This window comes from Lipotes vexillifer, unplaced genomic scaffold, assembly GCF_000442215.2.
Source record: "Lipotes vexillifer unplaced genomic scaffold, Lipotes_vexillifer_v1.1 scaffold299, whole genome shotgun sequence".
NCBI lineage: Eukaryota > Metazoa > Chordata > Mammalia > Artiodactyla > Lipotidae > Lipotes > Lipotes vexillifer.
In genome coordinates this window covers 3,249,376-3,268,057 of record NW_006784347.1, presented here as the reverse complement: position 1 = coordinate 3,268,057, position 18,682 = coordinate 3,249,376, and the positions used below count along the sequence as shown (strand labels likewise).

The 18,682-nt window shown below is 45.1% G+C and overlaps 1 protein-coding gene across 1 annotated transcript in view; it reads left to right on the top strand.

Annotated features, from left to right (window-relative positions):
* PITPNC1 (phosphatidylinositol transfer protein cytoplasmic 1) overlaps positions 1-18,682 on the top strand; it is a 136,766-nt gene that overhangs the window by 291 nt on the left and 117,793 nt on the right. Inside the window, exon 2 of the mRNA XM_007456806.1 lies at positions 8,318-8,466. Within this exon, the coding sequence (XP_007456868.1) occupies positions 8,318-8,466 (149 nt within the window). The remainder of the gene's footprint in view (positions 1-8,317; positions 8,467-18,682) is intronic.

Genomic DNA, 18,682 nt, shown 5'->3' with positions numbered 1-18,682 from the left:
TCTTTCCCTTCTGTCAGGGTGTTTGTCTGTAACACTGTCACCGTCAGCACCATGTTGCTTGGGAACATCAGCAACAGGAATCCTCCAGATTGCTAATGTCAAAGACATTTAAGTTTAGGGCAGAGCGAGCCAGGCATCTCCCCCGGCACCGCAGGAATCGGGCATCTCATGCAACATTGTCTCTGGGGGAAGTCATTTTATAGTTCCGTCCCCTTGGCTCAACACCTTCAAATAAGCTTCCAAACCAAAGATCCATCAAATATAGAAGTCCCTGTCCTAAAAAAAGCTTTTTCATAATCATAAAAATAGAATCACTGATAGATGGCCACCTTGAGGCGTGAAGTAAGTAAGTGACAGGGGACAATGACATGTTCCGGGTTTTTTAAAGAATTGTGATGAAATATACATCACACGAAGTTTACCATTCTAACCATTTTTAAGTGTACAGTTCAGTGGCATTGAGTGCATTCACATTGTTAGGCAAACATCAACACCATCCATCCATCCCCAGAACTTTTTCATCATCCCACACATCGTCCCCACACATCTGTCCTATTAAGCATTAACTCCCCACCCCTGCTGGCAACCACCATTCTACTTTCTGTCTCTGTGAATTTGACTGCTCTAGGGACGTCATATAAGTGGATGTTCCCAAGTTTTTTTATAACGTTTTGGGAAGTGTTTGATCTGACTACCATCTAATACAATTTTTGCTGAAGGAAATGATGGTCTCGGGCTGATGGTCAGGTTTTCCCTGATTTTTGCATTGTAGGAGTGTGTATGGCAGATGCCTTGTTCTCTTAGCCTGTATAGAACTGTAGCAAGGGACTTCCCTGGTGGCACAGTGGTTAAGAATCCACCTGCCAATGCAGGGGACACGGGTTCGAGCCCTGGTCCGGGAAGATCCCACATGCCATGGAGCAGCTAAGCCCGTGCGCCACAACTACTGAGCCTGCGCTCTAGAGCCCGTGAGCCACAACTACTGAAGCCTGCACGCCTAGAGCCCGTGCTCCGTAACAAGAGAAGCCACCGCAATGAGAAGCGCGTGCATTGCAACAAAGAGTAGCCCCCACTCGCTGCAACTAGAGGAAGCCCACGAGCAGCAACAAAGACCCAATGCAGCCAAAAATAAATAAAGACTTGACCTTTTAAAAAAAGAACTGTAGCAAAATGGAAACAAATGAAACAGATCTTCACCTCCCAGTCAGATGTGTTGCCAAACAGAAGGACCCATAGCTACAGTGTACAGTTTTACATTTTATAAAGCATATTAATTTGTAAGTTTTTTTTCACTGGATTGTCACCATGTCCCATGAGGTGTTTTCTTAGTCCCATTTTAATGATAAGAAACTGTGCCTCAGTTAAGCAAATTGTCTAGGGTTACAAAACTCATCAAAGGCAGAATCAGGACTTTGGCTGCAGGTTTTCAATTTTAAAACTGCAGTGCTTTCCACCATAGCACACAGTGAACAATTATCACCTCTCTGGAGGTCCAGGTAATGCCAGTCCTCAGAAAGGGAGAGCTTCTCCAAATGTATGCCTTATTACCAGTGCCCTACCTCGCTAGCTTGGAAACACATGGAAACCCTTGGCCTGACCAGCCAGCCTCTGAAGTCTTGGTATGGATTGATGGCCTGACTCTCCATCCCTGATGGTCAAGTTTAGGGCTTAGACCAGCACCATCCAATAGAAATATGTGAGCCACAAATGCCAACCACATATGTAAAGAAACAGGTGAAGTTATTTTTAAGAATATATTTTAGTTAACCCTGTATCTCTAAAATACTATCATTTCCATATGCAATCAATTTAAAAATTATTAATGAGCTTTACTTTTTTTGTTGTTACTAAGTTTTTTGCTGTTGTTACTAAGTGTGCGTTTTACACTTATAAGCAATCTCAAGCCAGATGCTAAAATTTCATCAGAGGTACCTGATGTGAATTGAGATTTCATAAAAATTTTCAGTTTAAACAGTAGATTTATGTCTACTGAATGGTGTGTCTCACACATATGTGAAAGTTTTCTTATAGCTGAATCGAGTATCAATTTTAAAGTTTAAGTTAATTAAAAGGAAAGAAAATTTTAAATTCAGTCCCTCCATTGCACAGGCCCCATTTCCAATGCTCATAAGCTACATATGGCGAGTGGCCACCATCCCAGACAGCGCTGGTTAGTGCTGGACCCCGTAGCACTGCGCTAGACAGGGGTCAGCAACCTTTTTCTGTAAAAGGCCAGATAGTAAATATTTTCAGCTCTTTGAACCACATGGTATCTGCTGTGGTATCGTGAGAGCAGTCACAGAATGAATGAGTACGGCTGTGTTCCAATGAAACTTTATTTTAAAAACACAGGCACCAGGCCACATAGTTTGCCGACTGCTGGACCAGAGCATTTGTCCCGCTGCCTCAGCTGTGCTGTGAGATTCTAGAAAACAGCTGGCTCTAGCCTCTAGTTTTCTGATATGAGGTTGTTAAAATCTGGCCTCGTCACATCCCCTTCCCTGAGTGGAATTACAATTCTGGCACCACTTGGCGTGAAGACTGCAATGCACTGGAGTCCTGGGTAATGTTTTATCTTTCAGGCACTCTCTTCAGGGGGCTCCTTGGGCATCGTGAGGCAATTGCTCCACTGTGCTTTGAGGTCCGTGTATTGAGAGTAGAGAAGACTGAGAGAAAAAAGCCAAGAAAAGCATTAAGGGTGATGTGAATAATGTGGCAAACTCCCAGCAATGCCACCTTGTATCACCCTCTGCTCTTTCCTCTCTCCACACAGCCAGAGTGAGAGAGGCAGGAATCATGCACATTTCAAAGACGGAAACATACATGATATCAGGTTAAGTCAGAGGGACAGGTATTTCTCCGTGGTTGTCACATTGTGTGGTATCCGTCTGTTTTGATGGTAGAAGTGGTAATAGTTGTAAATTCTGATTCCCGATCTGGGGCCTTGAAGACCTGAGTCATGACATCAGGGAATAACTCCATCCAGGCTGAGTAATGTTTATTGCAAAACAGTGGTTCCCACCTTTCACATCGTGATGTTTGAAAAAGGTATTGGGACTAATGAAGGACGAGAAAGGGGGCAGGAAGGAAGGGAGGGATTGGAAGAAAGATGACACCCCCTTGGTTCTTTATGGAGGGGAATATGGGAGCCTGGCCTTGCAGAGATCTCTGAAGCTCAGCAATTGGGGGAAGGGGCAGTTAAGTGAAAGCTTAGGGTTCTACTGAACCTAAAACTTTGGGCCTAGTACTTCTAACGGCAAGGATGCTATTTAGGTGTTGGTGATGGTCAGTTAATAATCCCTTACAATAATCAGGAGTTTTGACTTGGGGTCACCTTTTCTAAAAATCAAGGTTTGAGTTGAACTGTATTAAGAACTTTGGTCGTGCCCAGTCACAGAGTTTGCAAAAGTACAAAGTGATGAAACCCCTTGGCTTTTGCAGGCATATTATACAACTCTGCCTTCCCTCAAGTTCTGCAGCTTTATCAAACATGCAGCGCTGCATGCAAACGGGAAAGATCTGCATCCCCATGGTTTTTTTTTGACTACAGAGAGAATTATTTGGGGTAGCTATTCTGATGATGGCTCTCATGGAGGCTCAGCCCTGCAGCGCAGAGCTGTCTCTAATCGTGATTGCCTGTAATGATGATTACCCCAAACTCTGGAATTATAACAGTAGATTTTACAAAGTTAGAGCATAATTGCTCCACCATTCCATATGTGCGCACAGTTTAAACAACTTTGATCTTTCAAATGATATCAGACTTTTGTTCTTCATCTTCTGAAATAGCAAAGTTCAAAGGCAGTGGCTCTGAACCATCCCTCTTTGTTCATCATAATGAGATCTAGGTTTGTTAAAGCAGTTCACCTGTTAGAGAAATAAGGGCTGAAGCTGAGTGGAGAAGAAAGAGTACAGACCTATGGTCTTCAAACCCCAGCTCTGCCACCTAGAAGCCACGTGGCAGGAGGAAGTCTTCTAGCCTCTCGGAGACTCAGCTTCCTCATCTGTAAATATGTACCTGAATCGTTGTGAATCTTAGAAATGAATATAAAGCACCTAACTGGTGCCTCACACTGATAGGCAATCAGTTAAGCTTTACTCTATCACCACCACCATCATCATTATCAATTCTGTTATCGATTCTCTGGCTTCAATGTCTTCAGAATCCTTCTGAGTCTATGGATTTCGCAGCCTTCATTTCACATACAAGTTTGTTTGGAGCTGGTGATCTGTGATGTAGTATTCTCACTAAATTAGCGATAGAGCTTTGCAAGAATTCAGTGTTAAAAGAGGAAAGAAGAAACAGGTCCCCTAAAGATGGAACCTTTTGGTCTTGGCACCGTCTGGTACTGAGCAAGTACTAATGAACGCCTTCCCCACTCTCTGCCGCAGTGGTTCTCAGCTTTTAGCGTGTACACGGGTGAGATCCCCAACTTCCCTCTGCTTCAGAGTGTGAATGTAAAAGGGCTGGAATGGCCCAGGATTCAGCATTTTAGGAGTATCTCTGGTGATTTTGAGACACGGTTGGAGGACTCTCTGTCCTGCCCCGTCCGCTCTAATTGAGAAACTTCCGGGTGCATGTGTCTTTGAGTCAGTTTGTGGTTTAAAACCTCTGCTTCTGGATGGCCCAGCTCAGATGGCCACAACCCGGAGAACAGGCCTGATTTGCTTGAGCGTGAATAAAGTGACAGGTGCAGGGCCCTTGACCACCTCAGTGTCTGGGCTTGAGTGTCCCGCCACCCCCAACAATGTCACCCACGTTACTGCATCCAGCGTCTGTCAGTCGCCCACGGACTGACGCTATCTTAGTGAGCTAATGCTGGTGTCTGCCCTGCAATGGCTCTTTCAGGAGCCACCAGAATGATCAATGAGGCTGGGCAGCCAGGCCCTCCTCTGGCTGACGGTGAATCAGCCTCTGGCTGCCTCCGCCCTTTCCTTTCAACAGGGCAGGAAGCAATCGAGCTGAGCGCAGCCAGGCTGACTCGCGTCTGGCTAATGGCTTTTCTGTGTCATGCATCGCCCTTGGTCCCATACATTTTCATGCGTGAGTGAGTTGGAGCTCCTGGAGATGGTCCAGGGATAGGCATCCCTTCTGTCAAGTCCTCCCACCCCCGACTAAAGCCCTCGACAGCATTTTGGCTTAGGGGTATCTGCTTCAGAAGTGGGGTCAACACTTTTTTTTAAAACAGTTGAGGTTTTCAACTAAAGAAAAATGCACAACCTAAAAGATGCAAGTTAAGTTGTATTTGGGGAGCTTACTGAGTCCTAGAGCTCTGAGAAACTGCTCCAAAGAGGTAAAGGAGGAGCCAGAATATATAGGAGTTTTTTTTGTTTTTCTTTATAAATTTATTTTTATTTATTTATTATTTTTGGCTGTGTAGGGTCTTGGTTGTTGTGCGTGGGCTTTCTCTAGTTGCGGTGAGCGGGGACTACTCTTCGTTGCAGTGCGCAGGCTTCTCACTAAGGTGGCTTCTCTTGTTGCACAGCACAGGCTCTAGAGCACGTGGGCTTCAGTAGACGCGGTGCATGGGCTCAGTAGTTGTGGCGCACGGGCTTAGTTGCTCCGCGGCATGTGGGATCTTCCTGGACCAGGACTCGAACCCGTGTCCCCTGCATTGGCAGGCGGATTCTTAACCACTGTGCCACCAGGGAAGGCCTGGAGTTTTTATGTGTGGGAAGATGCAAGAGTCTGGGCTCACTGAAGTGATTCCTTAGATATACATCTTAACTATCTAGGGCCAGTATCCAAAGCACAGCATGTTACATTTTTTTCTCCATCCTGAATTCCCCTCAGGGCACGCCACTGGGGCTGGGTGGGGTGGTGGTGGGACGTTGTGTGGCTACAGGGGCTAATGGCTTGATGGCCGGCAAACATTCATTGTTTACTGGAATGGTGGCAGCATTCCCTTTCCACAAGGTGGAAATCACATAACACAAAATTAACCATTTTAAAGTCAATTCAGCAGCATCTAGTACATTCACAATATTGTGCAACCAGCACCTCTATCCATATCCAGAACACTTTCATCACCCCAAAAGGAAGCCCCGTACCCATTGTATGGGTTTGCTCGGGCTGCCATCGCAAAGCACCACAGAATGGGTGGCTTAACCAACCAGAGTTGTAAGGGCTCACAGTTGCGAATGGTGGAAGTCAAAGATCCAGTGTCGGCAGGCAGGGCTGCTTCCTTCTGAAGGCTGGGAGGGAAGGATCTGTTCCACGTCAGTCCTTGGCTGGTAGATGGCCATCTTCGTGCATCGCTTCATCTCCTATTCTTCCTGTGAGTGTCTCTATGTCCAACTTGCCCCTTTGTGTAAGGAAACCAGTCCTATTGGACTAGTGCCCATCCTAATGACCTCATTTTAATTTGATTACCTCTGTAAGGACCCTATCTCCAAATAAGGTCACATTCTGAGGTACTGGGACTTCAACATATGAATTCTGGGAAAACACAATTCAACTGGTAACACACATTAAGCGGTATCAGTATCAGTGCTTCCTTTTTATGGCACAGTAATATTCCATTGTAAGTAAACACGTATTTTTTTGAACTCCAAGTACAAAGCAACTGCCAGTGAAATCTCCACCCCCTGGGCAGCTGGACATGCTGTTCCAGGCTTGTGTGCCCATCCGTATAAGGTAGAGTGTTGATCTCACATATCTCTAATCTGTAAACTTTTTCTCACTGTCTCCCTCCTTGAAACAGTATTAGTCAGTCTTTATGAGCAAAGGGAAGAGGGGAAGCCAAGGCAAGTTTCTAATCCCAAAATTTGTTTAAAAATAAATTTTATCTTTGATTTTCCTCTCTCCTCTCCCTGCTCTTATCCTCAGCACACACACGCAGTTACATTAAAAGCATTTTAGATGCAGACCCTTCTGGGGGAGAGGCATGGCACAGACAGGAAGCACTGCCCTTTGAGAAGAGCCAGAAGGCTGCTGTTCCCATTGTCATGGTTACTGGGCCTGGTCCCTCAGGCTGGCCTCACACCAGAGCCTTTCGCATTCTCTTCATACTCCCCTCCCGGCACCTGCCTCAGAATGGAAGAGGGACCTTTGGACGTGTGTGTCCTCTCAGCTTTGGAACTGACTGCACTGTTGACTTGTACATTATACATGCCCCCTTAATTTAAAATCTATTTCTCTCTCTTATGCACATAGACAGGGGACCTACATACCTGCTGGCCTGGGCTCTTTGGGAATAACCTGGAGCCGTCATTAGCCTGCTGCAGACTCAGGCCCCTTTCCCCCCCATCCCTCGGGCCTTGATGATGCTGACACTGTGTGTTGTTTCACACTGAATCTGTGGAAGGACCACAGCAGCGTCTCATCGCCCTGCCTGCTGATTCTGAGCAGACTTCCTCGGTGCAAAAGTCACTTGACTCCCTCCTTCCTCTCTCTCTTCTTTTCCCCTCCGTCAAATTAGTTTTGTCACTTTGGAAGTTCACTGAGTGAAGAGATGCCTGCTGGCCCCAGGGTTTTCAGAGAGGCAAGAAAGAGAATGGAACAGCTCAAAGATACAGGCGGCACGGAAAGTGTTCACATTACATGTTATTCCATTTTATCATTTTCGTGTAAGCACATGTAACTTCTGGCATCTCAGCCTGGAAGGCCCCGCACTAAGGCCCCAGGACTTAAAGATACTGTAGATTTTCCTCCTTGTGGACCAGCCTAAAGGTGGGTCCACAGTTTCCACTCATAGTGGGGCCTGGGCATCTGGAGGGTTTTTTTTTTAAAGCTTCCAGGTGACTCTAACGTCCAGCCACCTTTGAGAACCACCATTCTATGGGACAGAGGCCTCCAGGAGAGTGGAACACTTTGAGAGAGGCGATGGAAGAGACAGGTGACATCTAATCCTCTTGTGCCCAGCAATGCAGTTAATCAGGCAGAAAGAAGGGACAGAAATCACAAACCTTAGCCTGTCTGAGCCTGTCTTGAGCCAAGCAGAATAGGACTTCAGCGCCACTTAACCCTGTAGGGCCAGAGTGGAAGGGGAGACTCCGGCGTGCCCACCTCCCAGCCGCTACCCATGGGTTGGTTGATCGGCTGCCAAACCTTGAAGGCCATCGGCCACACCGGCAAGCATCTGCCAAGGTGATGCAAAGTGTTCACAGGAACAGGCCGTTTCTGCATTCTACTCACAGCTCGTTCTCCACCTTTTTCCTGAGGAAGAATACCATCAGGCCCACGTGCCTGCTTTCTTTTCTCAACAGGAAGTGCTGATGCTCTGAGTTGCTTGCGGCGCAGCGGCGGTGGTGGCGCGGGGGCAGTTTCCGGAGGCGAGCGATGGGTCTGACCCCTCTGTGTCTGTGTGTTTTGTAGTACAAAATCGGACAGCTGTACATGATCAGCAAGCACAGCCACGAGCAGAGCGACCGAGGAGAAGGGGTGGAGGTCGTCCAGAACGAGCCCTTCGAGGACCCTCACCATGGGAACGGGCAGTTCACGGAGAAACGCGTGTATCTCAACAGGTAAGTCCTGGCAGCCGGTGCTCCCACTCCGGGCGCCCACCCTGCCCAGGGGCTCCCAGCCAGCCCCACTGCAAGACTGAGGTAGAGGCTGTGACTGTCTGGGATAAAAAGGTGACTTGGAAAGTCTACATCCGCCCTCCAAAACTGCCAGTCTAGTTGCTGCCAAAAACAGAAACCCCTGCGTCCTGCAAAGTAGTCCTCAAGCACATTTTCATCAGAAGGAGCTTTCCTCTTACCTCTCCCAACCCTTCCACGACATGTTAAGATGAAATCTGATCTTAAGAATTAAAGGACTTTGTCTTCACCCTTGGTCCCGGGTTAGCAGAAGGAAAGAGGCAGCTTTGCCTGTAAGTTGTACAAAAGTAAGTGCTGAATGTGGCCGTGTGCTGTTGGGTGGGGTCTTGACTCAGTAAGATTTCCACTTGCTGCCGAGGGACCACTCGGGTGTCCGCAAAGGGAGATGACAAAACCACTGGTCACCTGTGACCAAAGGGATATGGAGTACTCGGGTGGTTTCTGTTTCTCAAGTAGACCCATCCTTCCCAAGGTAGAGGTTGTCATCTCTTCTCTGAAAGGGTAAAGATTCAAGGATGATCAACCAGCGCTGATCAGGACTGCCATTTCTGTTTTGCAAAATACATTCTTTAATCTCTTCTGTTTTCTTATCACTAATGACATAATTGATTGTTGGGGCTTGTCTGAGCTTCTCCCGACCTTACACCCCCCTTCCAGGTCATTTTCTTCCTTTCAATTTTCTGGGTCAGAACATTTGTAGTCACATGCCATATTTTCTCAAAAGTAACTGTCTATGTCAGTGAACCAGCATATGACCATTGTGGTCATTGCTATCATCTCCATGAATACCCTTTACCACCATCTATGGCCTCTCCTATTGGCCTTTCCTCATCCAGAAAGCACTTCCAGCATAGTAGCTGGACTGTGTCCCCAGTTTAAACACTGACACTTGTGAATATTTCTCCATGCTCAGTGCCACGGTCAGGTGTTTCTGAGAGGAGCCATATTTGGATTCCCTCATTCTTGTATGACCTCTACCCTTCGACAGGCTGAAGGGGACTCTTTCTTCTTGATGGGAGGGTTTGTGTTCTGTCAGGGTGTTTGGAAATCTCTCAGGCCAATATCCTGACACTGGCTGATTAAACCAACACATTTTAATCTTCCCAGGGAAGCAGTACCAGGGAATTCCTGAGTCACAATGAAATGCAAATGAGATTGATCCTGTTCATCTATCAGTAGCTGTGAATTCCCAGGATTTGGAACCAGTGCAGCCTGCAGCCAGCTGTTGATTTGCAGGAGTAGCTGAGCTCTGGGTCTAGCCTGAGGATGGCTTCCTTGCAGAGAGAGGTTTCTCAATATGCTGCTTTGGCATTCTTAGTGCCAAGGGTGTACTCAAAATCAAATATTGAGCATCGATCACCTCTGTAGAGCAAAGAGAAGTGGGGTGGGGGGGGCGGTGCAAGAAAATAGATACAAACCTACAGAAAATTCCATTTCTCGGCAGACGATTGCATTTTCCAAAGTTATTGCCTGGGGAATGTTCCCTGTGTACCAAATTCAAGAAACTAGAAAACTTTATAACTTTTCCTGAAACAGAACAAGAAGTGTCCAGCTGTCTCTGTCATGTCTGTTTTCTCTATCAAAATATATGACATTTATTTTAAAGGAGAATACTAAACATTAATTAGTAAGAGGGAAATTTGTTATAAATAGAACATCTGGACTTCCAGTAATAATAACTAAAAGGATTAATACGGACCCTCCCCCCACCTCATATGACAGACACAGGATGAAGTATAACAATATAAAGCTGAGTTCAAAGCAAAGAAAGGGAAATCTTCAGGTACTAGAAATAAAGAGAAAACTAACTGGAGTGGAAAGCAGATGAGTTAATGCTAAGTAAGCTGGGGGGTGTCAGAACTGAGTGTGGGCCCTGACATCTAGGGGCTGTGGATGTCATTCCCATAAGGGGACAGGAAGTGTGGCCTCGGTGCATGTAAATGGGGTGTTGGGCCTGAGAATGGTGCAAAAAAAATCATTTCTGACAATCAAGGGCTGAGAAAGGTTACTACTCAGAGACACAGATTGAAAGAACTACTAAAGGTTGTACTTGAAGTAAAAGGAAATTGAAAGCAAGAAACAGGAGCATGGGATCTAGAAATAATAGTAAACAAAGAAATTGGTAAACATCTGGACAAATCTGAATGAGCATAGAATGTTTCAAGTATATGAATAATTAGTAATTGGAAATATATTTGTGGAATTTAAATAACAGACAATAATAACAGAAGATGAAAGGGTAGTAAGTATAGTAAAAAAAAAAAGTGCTCTAAGTTGCTAATATCATCTAGGAAGAAAAAAGAGATGTTTATTAATTTAAAAAAATTTAAAGCAGGGACTTCCCTGGTGGTCCAGCAGTTAAGACTCTGTGCTTCCAATGCAGGGGGCCTGGGTTCGATAATGCGTGCCATAGCTAAGAGCCTGCATGCCACAACTAAAAGATCCCCTTAGTGCTGCAACTAAGACCTGGCTCAGCTAAATAAATAAATAAATTTTTTTTTTTAATTTAAGGCAAATATGTGTATTCAAAATGTAAAGGTAACCTCTAAAAGAATAGTAAAATAATATGTAACTTCCAAGAGAAAACTTGACCAATCCAATAGAAGGCAGAGGAAGAACAAAGAGAAGCCTACAAAAATCACAGTAAATAGAAAACAAATTTTGTTTGTCAGATGATAAATTGAAATGTGTCAGTGATCACAATAATAATGGGTGTTAAACCCTGAAGCTGAACCTAGCTCAACAAAGATACGGCAACACTGACAAAATCACAAGTGGCCTAAAGTTATAATGGGAGATTTTAACCTACTTGTTTAATAAACTGATAGATCGAATAGACAAACAATTGAACAAACATAGAGAAGATGTAAATGACAGAATTACAAGCTTGATCTAGTGGACATTAATAGACCCTGGAACCAACATGCCTTTCAAACACACATGAAAGTGTATAAAAACTGATTATACAAAGTAGGCCAGAAACCAGTCTCAAATACCAGAAAATCAATATTGTGTAGATCCTGTTGGCTGATTAAAGAGCATGACAATAAGAAATTGGTAGCAACAATAAATGAACTCCCTCATCATTTAGAAATGTAAAAATTTCTAAGTATTTCACGGGTTGAAAATGTCAGATACTTATTTTCCCAGCCACCTTTACAGCTAGGGATGGCATGTGACCTAGTTCCAGCCAATGTGATGTGAGATTTTCCTCCCTGATTAAAAAAGGAAAGATGTTCAAGAGAGGTATGATCTGCTTCTAAGAAAGGAGGTGGGAAATACATGGTGATGGCTGGGAAGGCAACTAATAGTGCCTACCACATGAATCTTGATAACAAAACTGAACAGTAACAGTATAAAAGGGAAGCTTATAGACTGATTTCAGTTAAGAACATAGACAGGAAAATCCTATATGAAACTTTAGCAAATCAAATACCTCAGAGTATAATAATAGTAATTCATGACCTGATCAGATTTATGACTGATTGTTAACATCAATTTGAGAATTTGACAAGATTGCTGGGTATAAAATTCATAATACAAAAATCAGTAACACTATTATAGAGCGGGAGCAATAAATGGAAAAAATAATTTTAAAAAAGTCCATTTATAAGAGAAAGGAAACCTAAAGGTAGCCAGTAAAGAATCCACAAGATGGGCTTCCCTGGTGGCGCAGTGGTTGAGAGTCCACCTGCCGATGCAGGGGACACGGGTTCGTGCCCCGGTCCGGGAAGATCCCACATGCCGCGGAGCGGCTGGGCCCGTGAGCCATGGCCGCTGAGCCTGCGCGTCCGGAGCCTGTGCTCCGCAATGGGAGAGGCCACAACAGTGAGAGGCCCGCGTACCACAAAAAAAAAAAAAGAATCCACAAGATATACAAAATCTTTTCGGAGGAAAATATAAAACGTTAGCAGAGGACATGTTAAAAAACCTAGACAGGGGCTTCCCTGGTGGCGCAGTGGTTGAGCGTCCACCTGCCGATGCAGGGGACACGGGTTCGTGCCCCGGTCCGGAAAGATCCCACATGCCCCGGAGCGGCTGGGCCCGTGAGCCATGGCCACTGAGCCTGCGCGTCTGGAGCCTGTGCTCCACAGCAGGAGGCCACAGCAGTGACAGGCCCACGTACTGCAAAAAAAAAAAAAAAACAAACCTAGACAAATGAGAATATTCATGGATGGGAAAAGCTATGTAATAAAGTTGCCATCAATTCCCAAATCAATTATAAATTTAAGGCAAAACTAATAAAAATGCCAACCAGGTTGTTTTTAAACAGAACTTGAGAATATAATCCTAAAATTCCTAATTACTACAGCTTTATAAGGAGTCTTGATGTCTGGTAGGGTGAGTCTCTCCTACTTACTGAACTTTTCCAGAATTGTTCATATGAATCTTAGGATTAGAAACCCAAGTGATATGAAGAATACCGGAAGAAACCAAGGACATTTAACCTAGAAAAGCTAGACTTGGGTGTATAATGGTTTGATTAGGTGGGAGAAGGTTTAGGCGAATGTATACTAGATGACCTCAAGAGGACCAATTAGACTCAGACCAATGGGTGAGAATGCCAGGAGAAAAATTTAGGCTCAGTTTAAGGAAGAAATCTAAGTACTTGAGCCATCAGAGAACAAAGTAAGGTGACTTATAGTCAATTATGCTGCTGCTGGGGGTGTTTGAGCATAAGCAGAACACACCCTTGTCAGGCTGTCCTTGAGTAGATTCAAACATCAAGTAGGTGGTTAAAATGGACAACCTTTCAGATCCTTTTCAACCCTTATTTTCTATGCTTAAAGTCTGTTTCAGATATTATCTCATCTCTCCTCCAGCATACATAAATGAATAACCAGTGAGGCACAGGAAAAAAAAAATACCTTTAGCTCCTTTTGCACAAATCTAAAGTAGGTCCATTGTTTTATCTCAGAACCGGGGAGATTATGGTTTAGTAAGAGAGAAAGAAAGAAAAAATTGGTATGTGACATAGCTATAAAATAATAAGTATTTTCGTAATCATAAAAGTAAACCAAACCTACTACTTTGTAGTTACAAACTAGAGTTAACCCACCTCGAGTTAACCCATGTCCTGCATGCACAGGTCATGGGACTGCCGTGTTGGTGAGGCTGCTTTGTAATTGTAACTCATTAAATGAGTGTGTATTGAAATTGACAATTTGTAACAAATTGCTCTGGTGTTGGAGAGAATCTCTTAATAATTAAGACATGGTTCTTGTATTCTGATCAAAGTAGGGTCCCAGGTCAACCGATTCCATTATTTGTAAGTTCATGTGTCCATCTTATGAGTGGTGTCAAGGAGGAAAAACTTTTCTTCAGTCTACTTAGTTATTGGTGATTCGGCTCCCGAGAATTAAACTGAAACTGACAGATTAACAGGAGAAAAGACAAGTTTTTATTCATGCACATAGGCAAGAGCATACAGAAAAATGTGACTCAAAGGGGTGGTTAGAATTTGGGGCTTATATACCATTTTTTAAAAATAAATTTTAATTTATTTGTTTATGGCTGCGTTGGGTCTTCGTTGCTGCGCGCTGGCTTTCTCTAGTTGCGGCGAGCAGGGGCTACTCCTTGTTGCAGTGTGCAGGCTTCTCACTGCGGTGGCTTCTCTTGTTGCAGAGCACGGGCTCTAGGCGCGCGGGCTTCAGTAGTTGTGACCCATGGACTTAGTTGCTCTGCAGCATGTGGGATCTTCCCGGACCAGGGCCCGAACCCGTGTCACCTGCAATGGCAGGCGGATTCTTCACCTCTGTGCCACCAGGGAAGCCCTTATATACCATTTTTAATAAGGGAGGGAGAGGAAAGAGACTTATGGGAAAACAAATGTATGAAAAATAAATGAGGCCTTAGGAGAATGGATGGGAGACAAGATAGACATTGTGACAATGTCTATTTAGGTGATTTCTTATCCTGGTGCTTACTTCTTGTCTCTGGTGATCGGAGTCAATCTTCTCTGGTTGTGAAACTCACAGAGGGGATTTACGACAGTTGAATTCTTTCGGGAGGTTCTGTTTTTATGCAGATAAGCGGAGTTCAGAAAAAGTGTCTTTCTGCGACTGTTGGATTCTCAAATGTCTTCAGCTCAAAATAATCCTGATGTCACTGTAGCATGTTGTGGACCCCTTCACTGACCACAGGGAAGTGGGTCCTGAGAGTTGGGCTGGAAGTAGCCAAGATGTTCCAGTGCCCACTTAATAATTTACACAGAGGGACTTCCCTGGTGGTCCAGTGGTTAAGACTCCATGCTTCCAATGCAGGGGGTGCGGGTTTAATCCCTGGTCGGGGAACTAAGATCCCACATGCCACACAGTGTGGCCAAATAAATAAATAACTTAACGCAGAGAAATATCAATGTCCTGTGGACCTGAATTCACGAGCTGGCAAAGGGAATGCATGCTCTTCCTTATGTCAGTCTGTATGGGAAGACAAATCACATTCAGAAACGGCTTTATTGATTTATTACCCAAAGCAACTATTTGGGGTATTGGAAGTACTCAGTCCCTGTGTCATCAGGGCCTCCTCTCTGAGTCTGTCTTGACCAGAAAGGACATTTTGTGTAAGGATGTTAGTGGTCCACACAATTATCTGGAGGCTTGAGAATGGACAGCTCTCAGGGCAGCTCCAAGAGGCCAAGAGCAGCAATGATGACAACCATCTTTAAGTGAAACTGACCTTTTCATTCTGCCATTACCATCGTGGCTGCTGTGGGTGGGTCTGAATTGTCCATTTTTTCTTTCTATCATTTGTTCTAAAATTTCAAACATGGGGAGTTCCCTGGTGGCCCAGTGGTTACGGTTACAGACTTGCACTGCTGTGGCCTGGGTTCAATCCCTGGCTGGGGAACTGAGATCCCGCCAGCTGCATGGCATGGCCAAAAAAATAAGTAAATAGAATAAAATAAAATAAAATTCCAAATATAAGCTTCCCATTGAGTTCCCAGGCCAAGCCAGGCTACTAGTGGGTGGGGAGAGGGACTTCCAGACTGCTTTCCAAAGCGGCTGCACCATTTTACACTCCCTCCAGCAATGTATGAGGGTTCCAGTTTCTCTGCATAATCACCGACACTTGTTATTGTTCGTCTTTTTGATTACAGCCATCCTAGTGGGTGTGAAGTGGTATCTTGCTTGGGTTTTGATTGGCATTTCCCTAATGACTAATGACATTGAGCATCTTTTCATGTGCCCATGAGCCATTTATATGTCTTCTTCGGAGACATGTCTATTGAAATCCCTTCCCCATTTTTGAATTGAGCATAATGTCTTTTTCAGATGCCATTTATCCTTTTAGTACTTGCCTCTTATCTCCCAGTACTGTGGGGTAACTCCACTCTCTGGCCCTTCCTATAGCGTCTGATACACTGTTATGTGCAGTACATTTGGGTGGCTGCCTAATGCATTTAGAACATTACATTAGTTCTAATATATTAGTACCTTTGGTGGTTGTCCTTGGGCCTTTGATCCAGTTCAGTTAACCAAATAAGTGGTATTTCTTGGCTTGTCTTCAAAATTCCTGGTTTCAACTGGCATCCAGGGAAAGGAGGCAAGATACTAATCAAACTCTGGAACAGCGATTCTAAATAAAACCTGTTGTCCAGAATCAGGTGAGGGTGGGGCTTTTCTTTTGTTGCCTTTCCTTTTCACTTCATCCCTAGCATCACTCCAATCCCCTCCCACTGAAGCCCATGAGGAGAGGGAATCTGGTGGGGGGGGGGGCATTGGAGAAAAGATGGAGCCTATTTTTAGGCTTGTTTATCAGTCATGAAGTGTCATGTTCTTCTCCACTACCGCTGCTGGATTAATTAGGCTGTGCTGGCAGCTGCCGGTCAGGGAGGGTTGCCAGCTTCTAACGGTGATTCCGCCTAATGCGTGAATTGATTTGCACGACGCGAACATTTCTCCCACTACATGGCTCTTGCCTTCCAGGGCAACCTCTCCTGGCTTCCAGTGGCTCTGGGTAGGAGAGGGTACAGCTTCCCTAAGCCATGAATCCTGTTTAACTGGATAAGCAAAGCCACCAGCTGGTCACTTTACCCTACCTACCAGCTCATTGGTGTAGAGCCTTGTTGCTGTGGCTTGGGTGTTTCTTTCACATTTCTTCTTCCTGTTCTCCCAGATCTTCCCCACAGTATGAGCTAACTGCCCACAGCTCATGTGGCAGAGGGAGAGCCCACTAACCAGGCAACAGGTCAAAGAGGAAGTGTCGGGGCCAGAGACTCTGACCTAAGAGCTCATTTCCACACTATTTTGAAAGACTCTTCATGGTTATTATTGACTTCTGAATATCCAGAGACGATCTTCATTCATTCAGAAAATATTTATTGAGCACCTGCTGTGTGCCAGGCATCATTCTAGGTGCTGGCTGGGTGAGCAGCAGTGGACAGGACAAAGATCCCTGCCCTGATGGGAACGCCTTCTAGTTATGAGTGACAGGAGTGACACAATAGCCATGTATGTAAGAACATTATATATTTTAGAATATTCAGTCATATATTCTATATAAATATATATTCTATATATAGAGAATATAATATTAAATAAATTAATAGTATTTTAAATATATACTGGATGTTACTTCCCTGGTGGCGCAGTGGTTAAGAATCCGCCTGCCAAGGCAGGGGACACGGGTTCAAGCCCTGGTCCGGGAAGATCCTACGCGCCACGGAGCAGCTAAACCCGTGCGCCACAACTACTGAGCCTGCGCTCTAGAGCCTGTGAGCCACAACTACTGAAGCCCGCATGCCTAGAGCCCATGCTCTGCAACAAGAGAAGCCACCGCAATGAGAAGCCTGCTCACCACAATGAAAAGTAGCCCCCGCTCTCCGCAACTAGAGAAAGGCTGTACACAGCAATGAAGACCCAAGGCAGCCAAAAATAAATAAATAAATTTAAAAAATATATATATATATATATACTGGAGAAAATAGAGCACGTAGAGCCTTCTTCCCGACATACCTTTCAGTCCATGCTCTTATATTTGGTCCCCATCTCAATCCTTAAGAACATGCCAAGGGTTCTCATGCTGCCGGGTCCCCTGCCTTCTGCCCCCTCAACTACTCCCATGGAACATCACAGAAACAGAATGTTTAGGCCTGGTTGGGATCTTGCAGGGCATCTCGTCAGGTGATTTCCACCTTGGTTCTGCCTCGCTCCTGCCTGATGATGTTGACACATGTGGCTGGCTCCCCTGGGTGCTCCCCACACCCCTGCCACATTACCCTAACACTCCACATGCAGAGTCTTCCAAGAACTGACACGAGGCAGGCTTCTTTTCCCGGAATCCCAGCACAAACTGTCCTTTTTTTTTTTTTTCCTCCTTGCGGTACGCGGGCCTTTCACTGCTGTGGCCTCCCCCTCTGCGGAGCACAGGCTCCAGACACGCAGGCTTAGCGGCCATGGCTCACGGGCCCAGCCGCTCCGCGGCACGTGGGATCTTCCCGGAATGGGGCACGAACCCGTGTCCCCCTGCAACGGCAGGCGGACTCTCAACCACTGCGCCACCAGGGAAGCCCTAATCACATTTATTAAGTCCTTTGTGTCCTTCCTAGAGTTATCCCTCCCGAGCTACACATGCCTTAAATTCATTTTGGGTTCCATTGCCTAGATACAAGGCCATGAAAATTTGAACATAGGGTACTTCACTCCATTTTAAATTTCCTAACTCATATTGTGACCAAACTTGATTACATAACGCACTAAGTTTTTTTCCTTTTAATTCCTGTTGTCCAAATCTTTCCCGACCCCAGAGTATATGGCCCAGAGGAGTATTGGTTGGGACTGATGCAGCTCTGACCCACTTCAGACAAGCCTGAGGTGACGTCTCTAACTCCTGAGCTATCCAAAATTCCACTCTTAAGTCAAAATCCACCACGCAATTTAGTCAAGATTTGCACTTAGTTTTAGATGCTATCCCTTCCAAGGTAGTCTCCCAACCAGGTGTTAGTTCCCCGGAAGTCGCAAAGAGATGGCACAGAAGACGTCCCCAACGGTGTTGATGATGAACAGGAGTTGGTCTAGCTATAAGCTGGGAATAAAGGGTCAGCACTTGGGAGCGTCAGAGGGAGGGGAGTAAAAGGAATAAAAAGTACACCTTGGTGGTCACACAGGTCTTCTGGGGTTAACAGAAGAAAGAAAGAAAT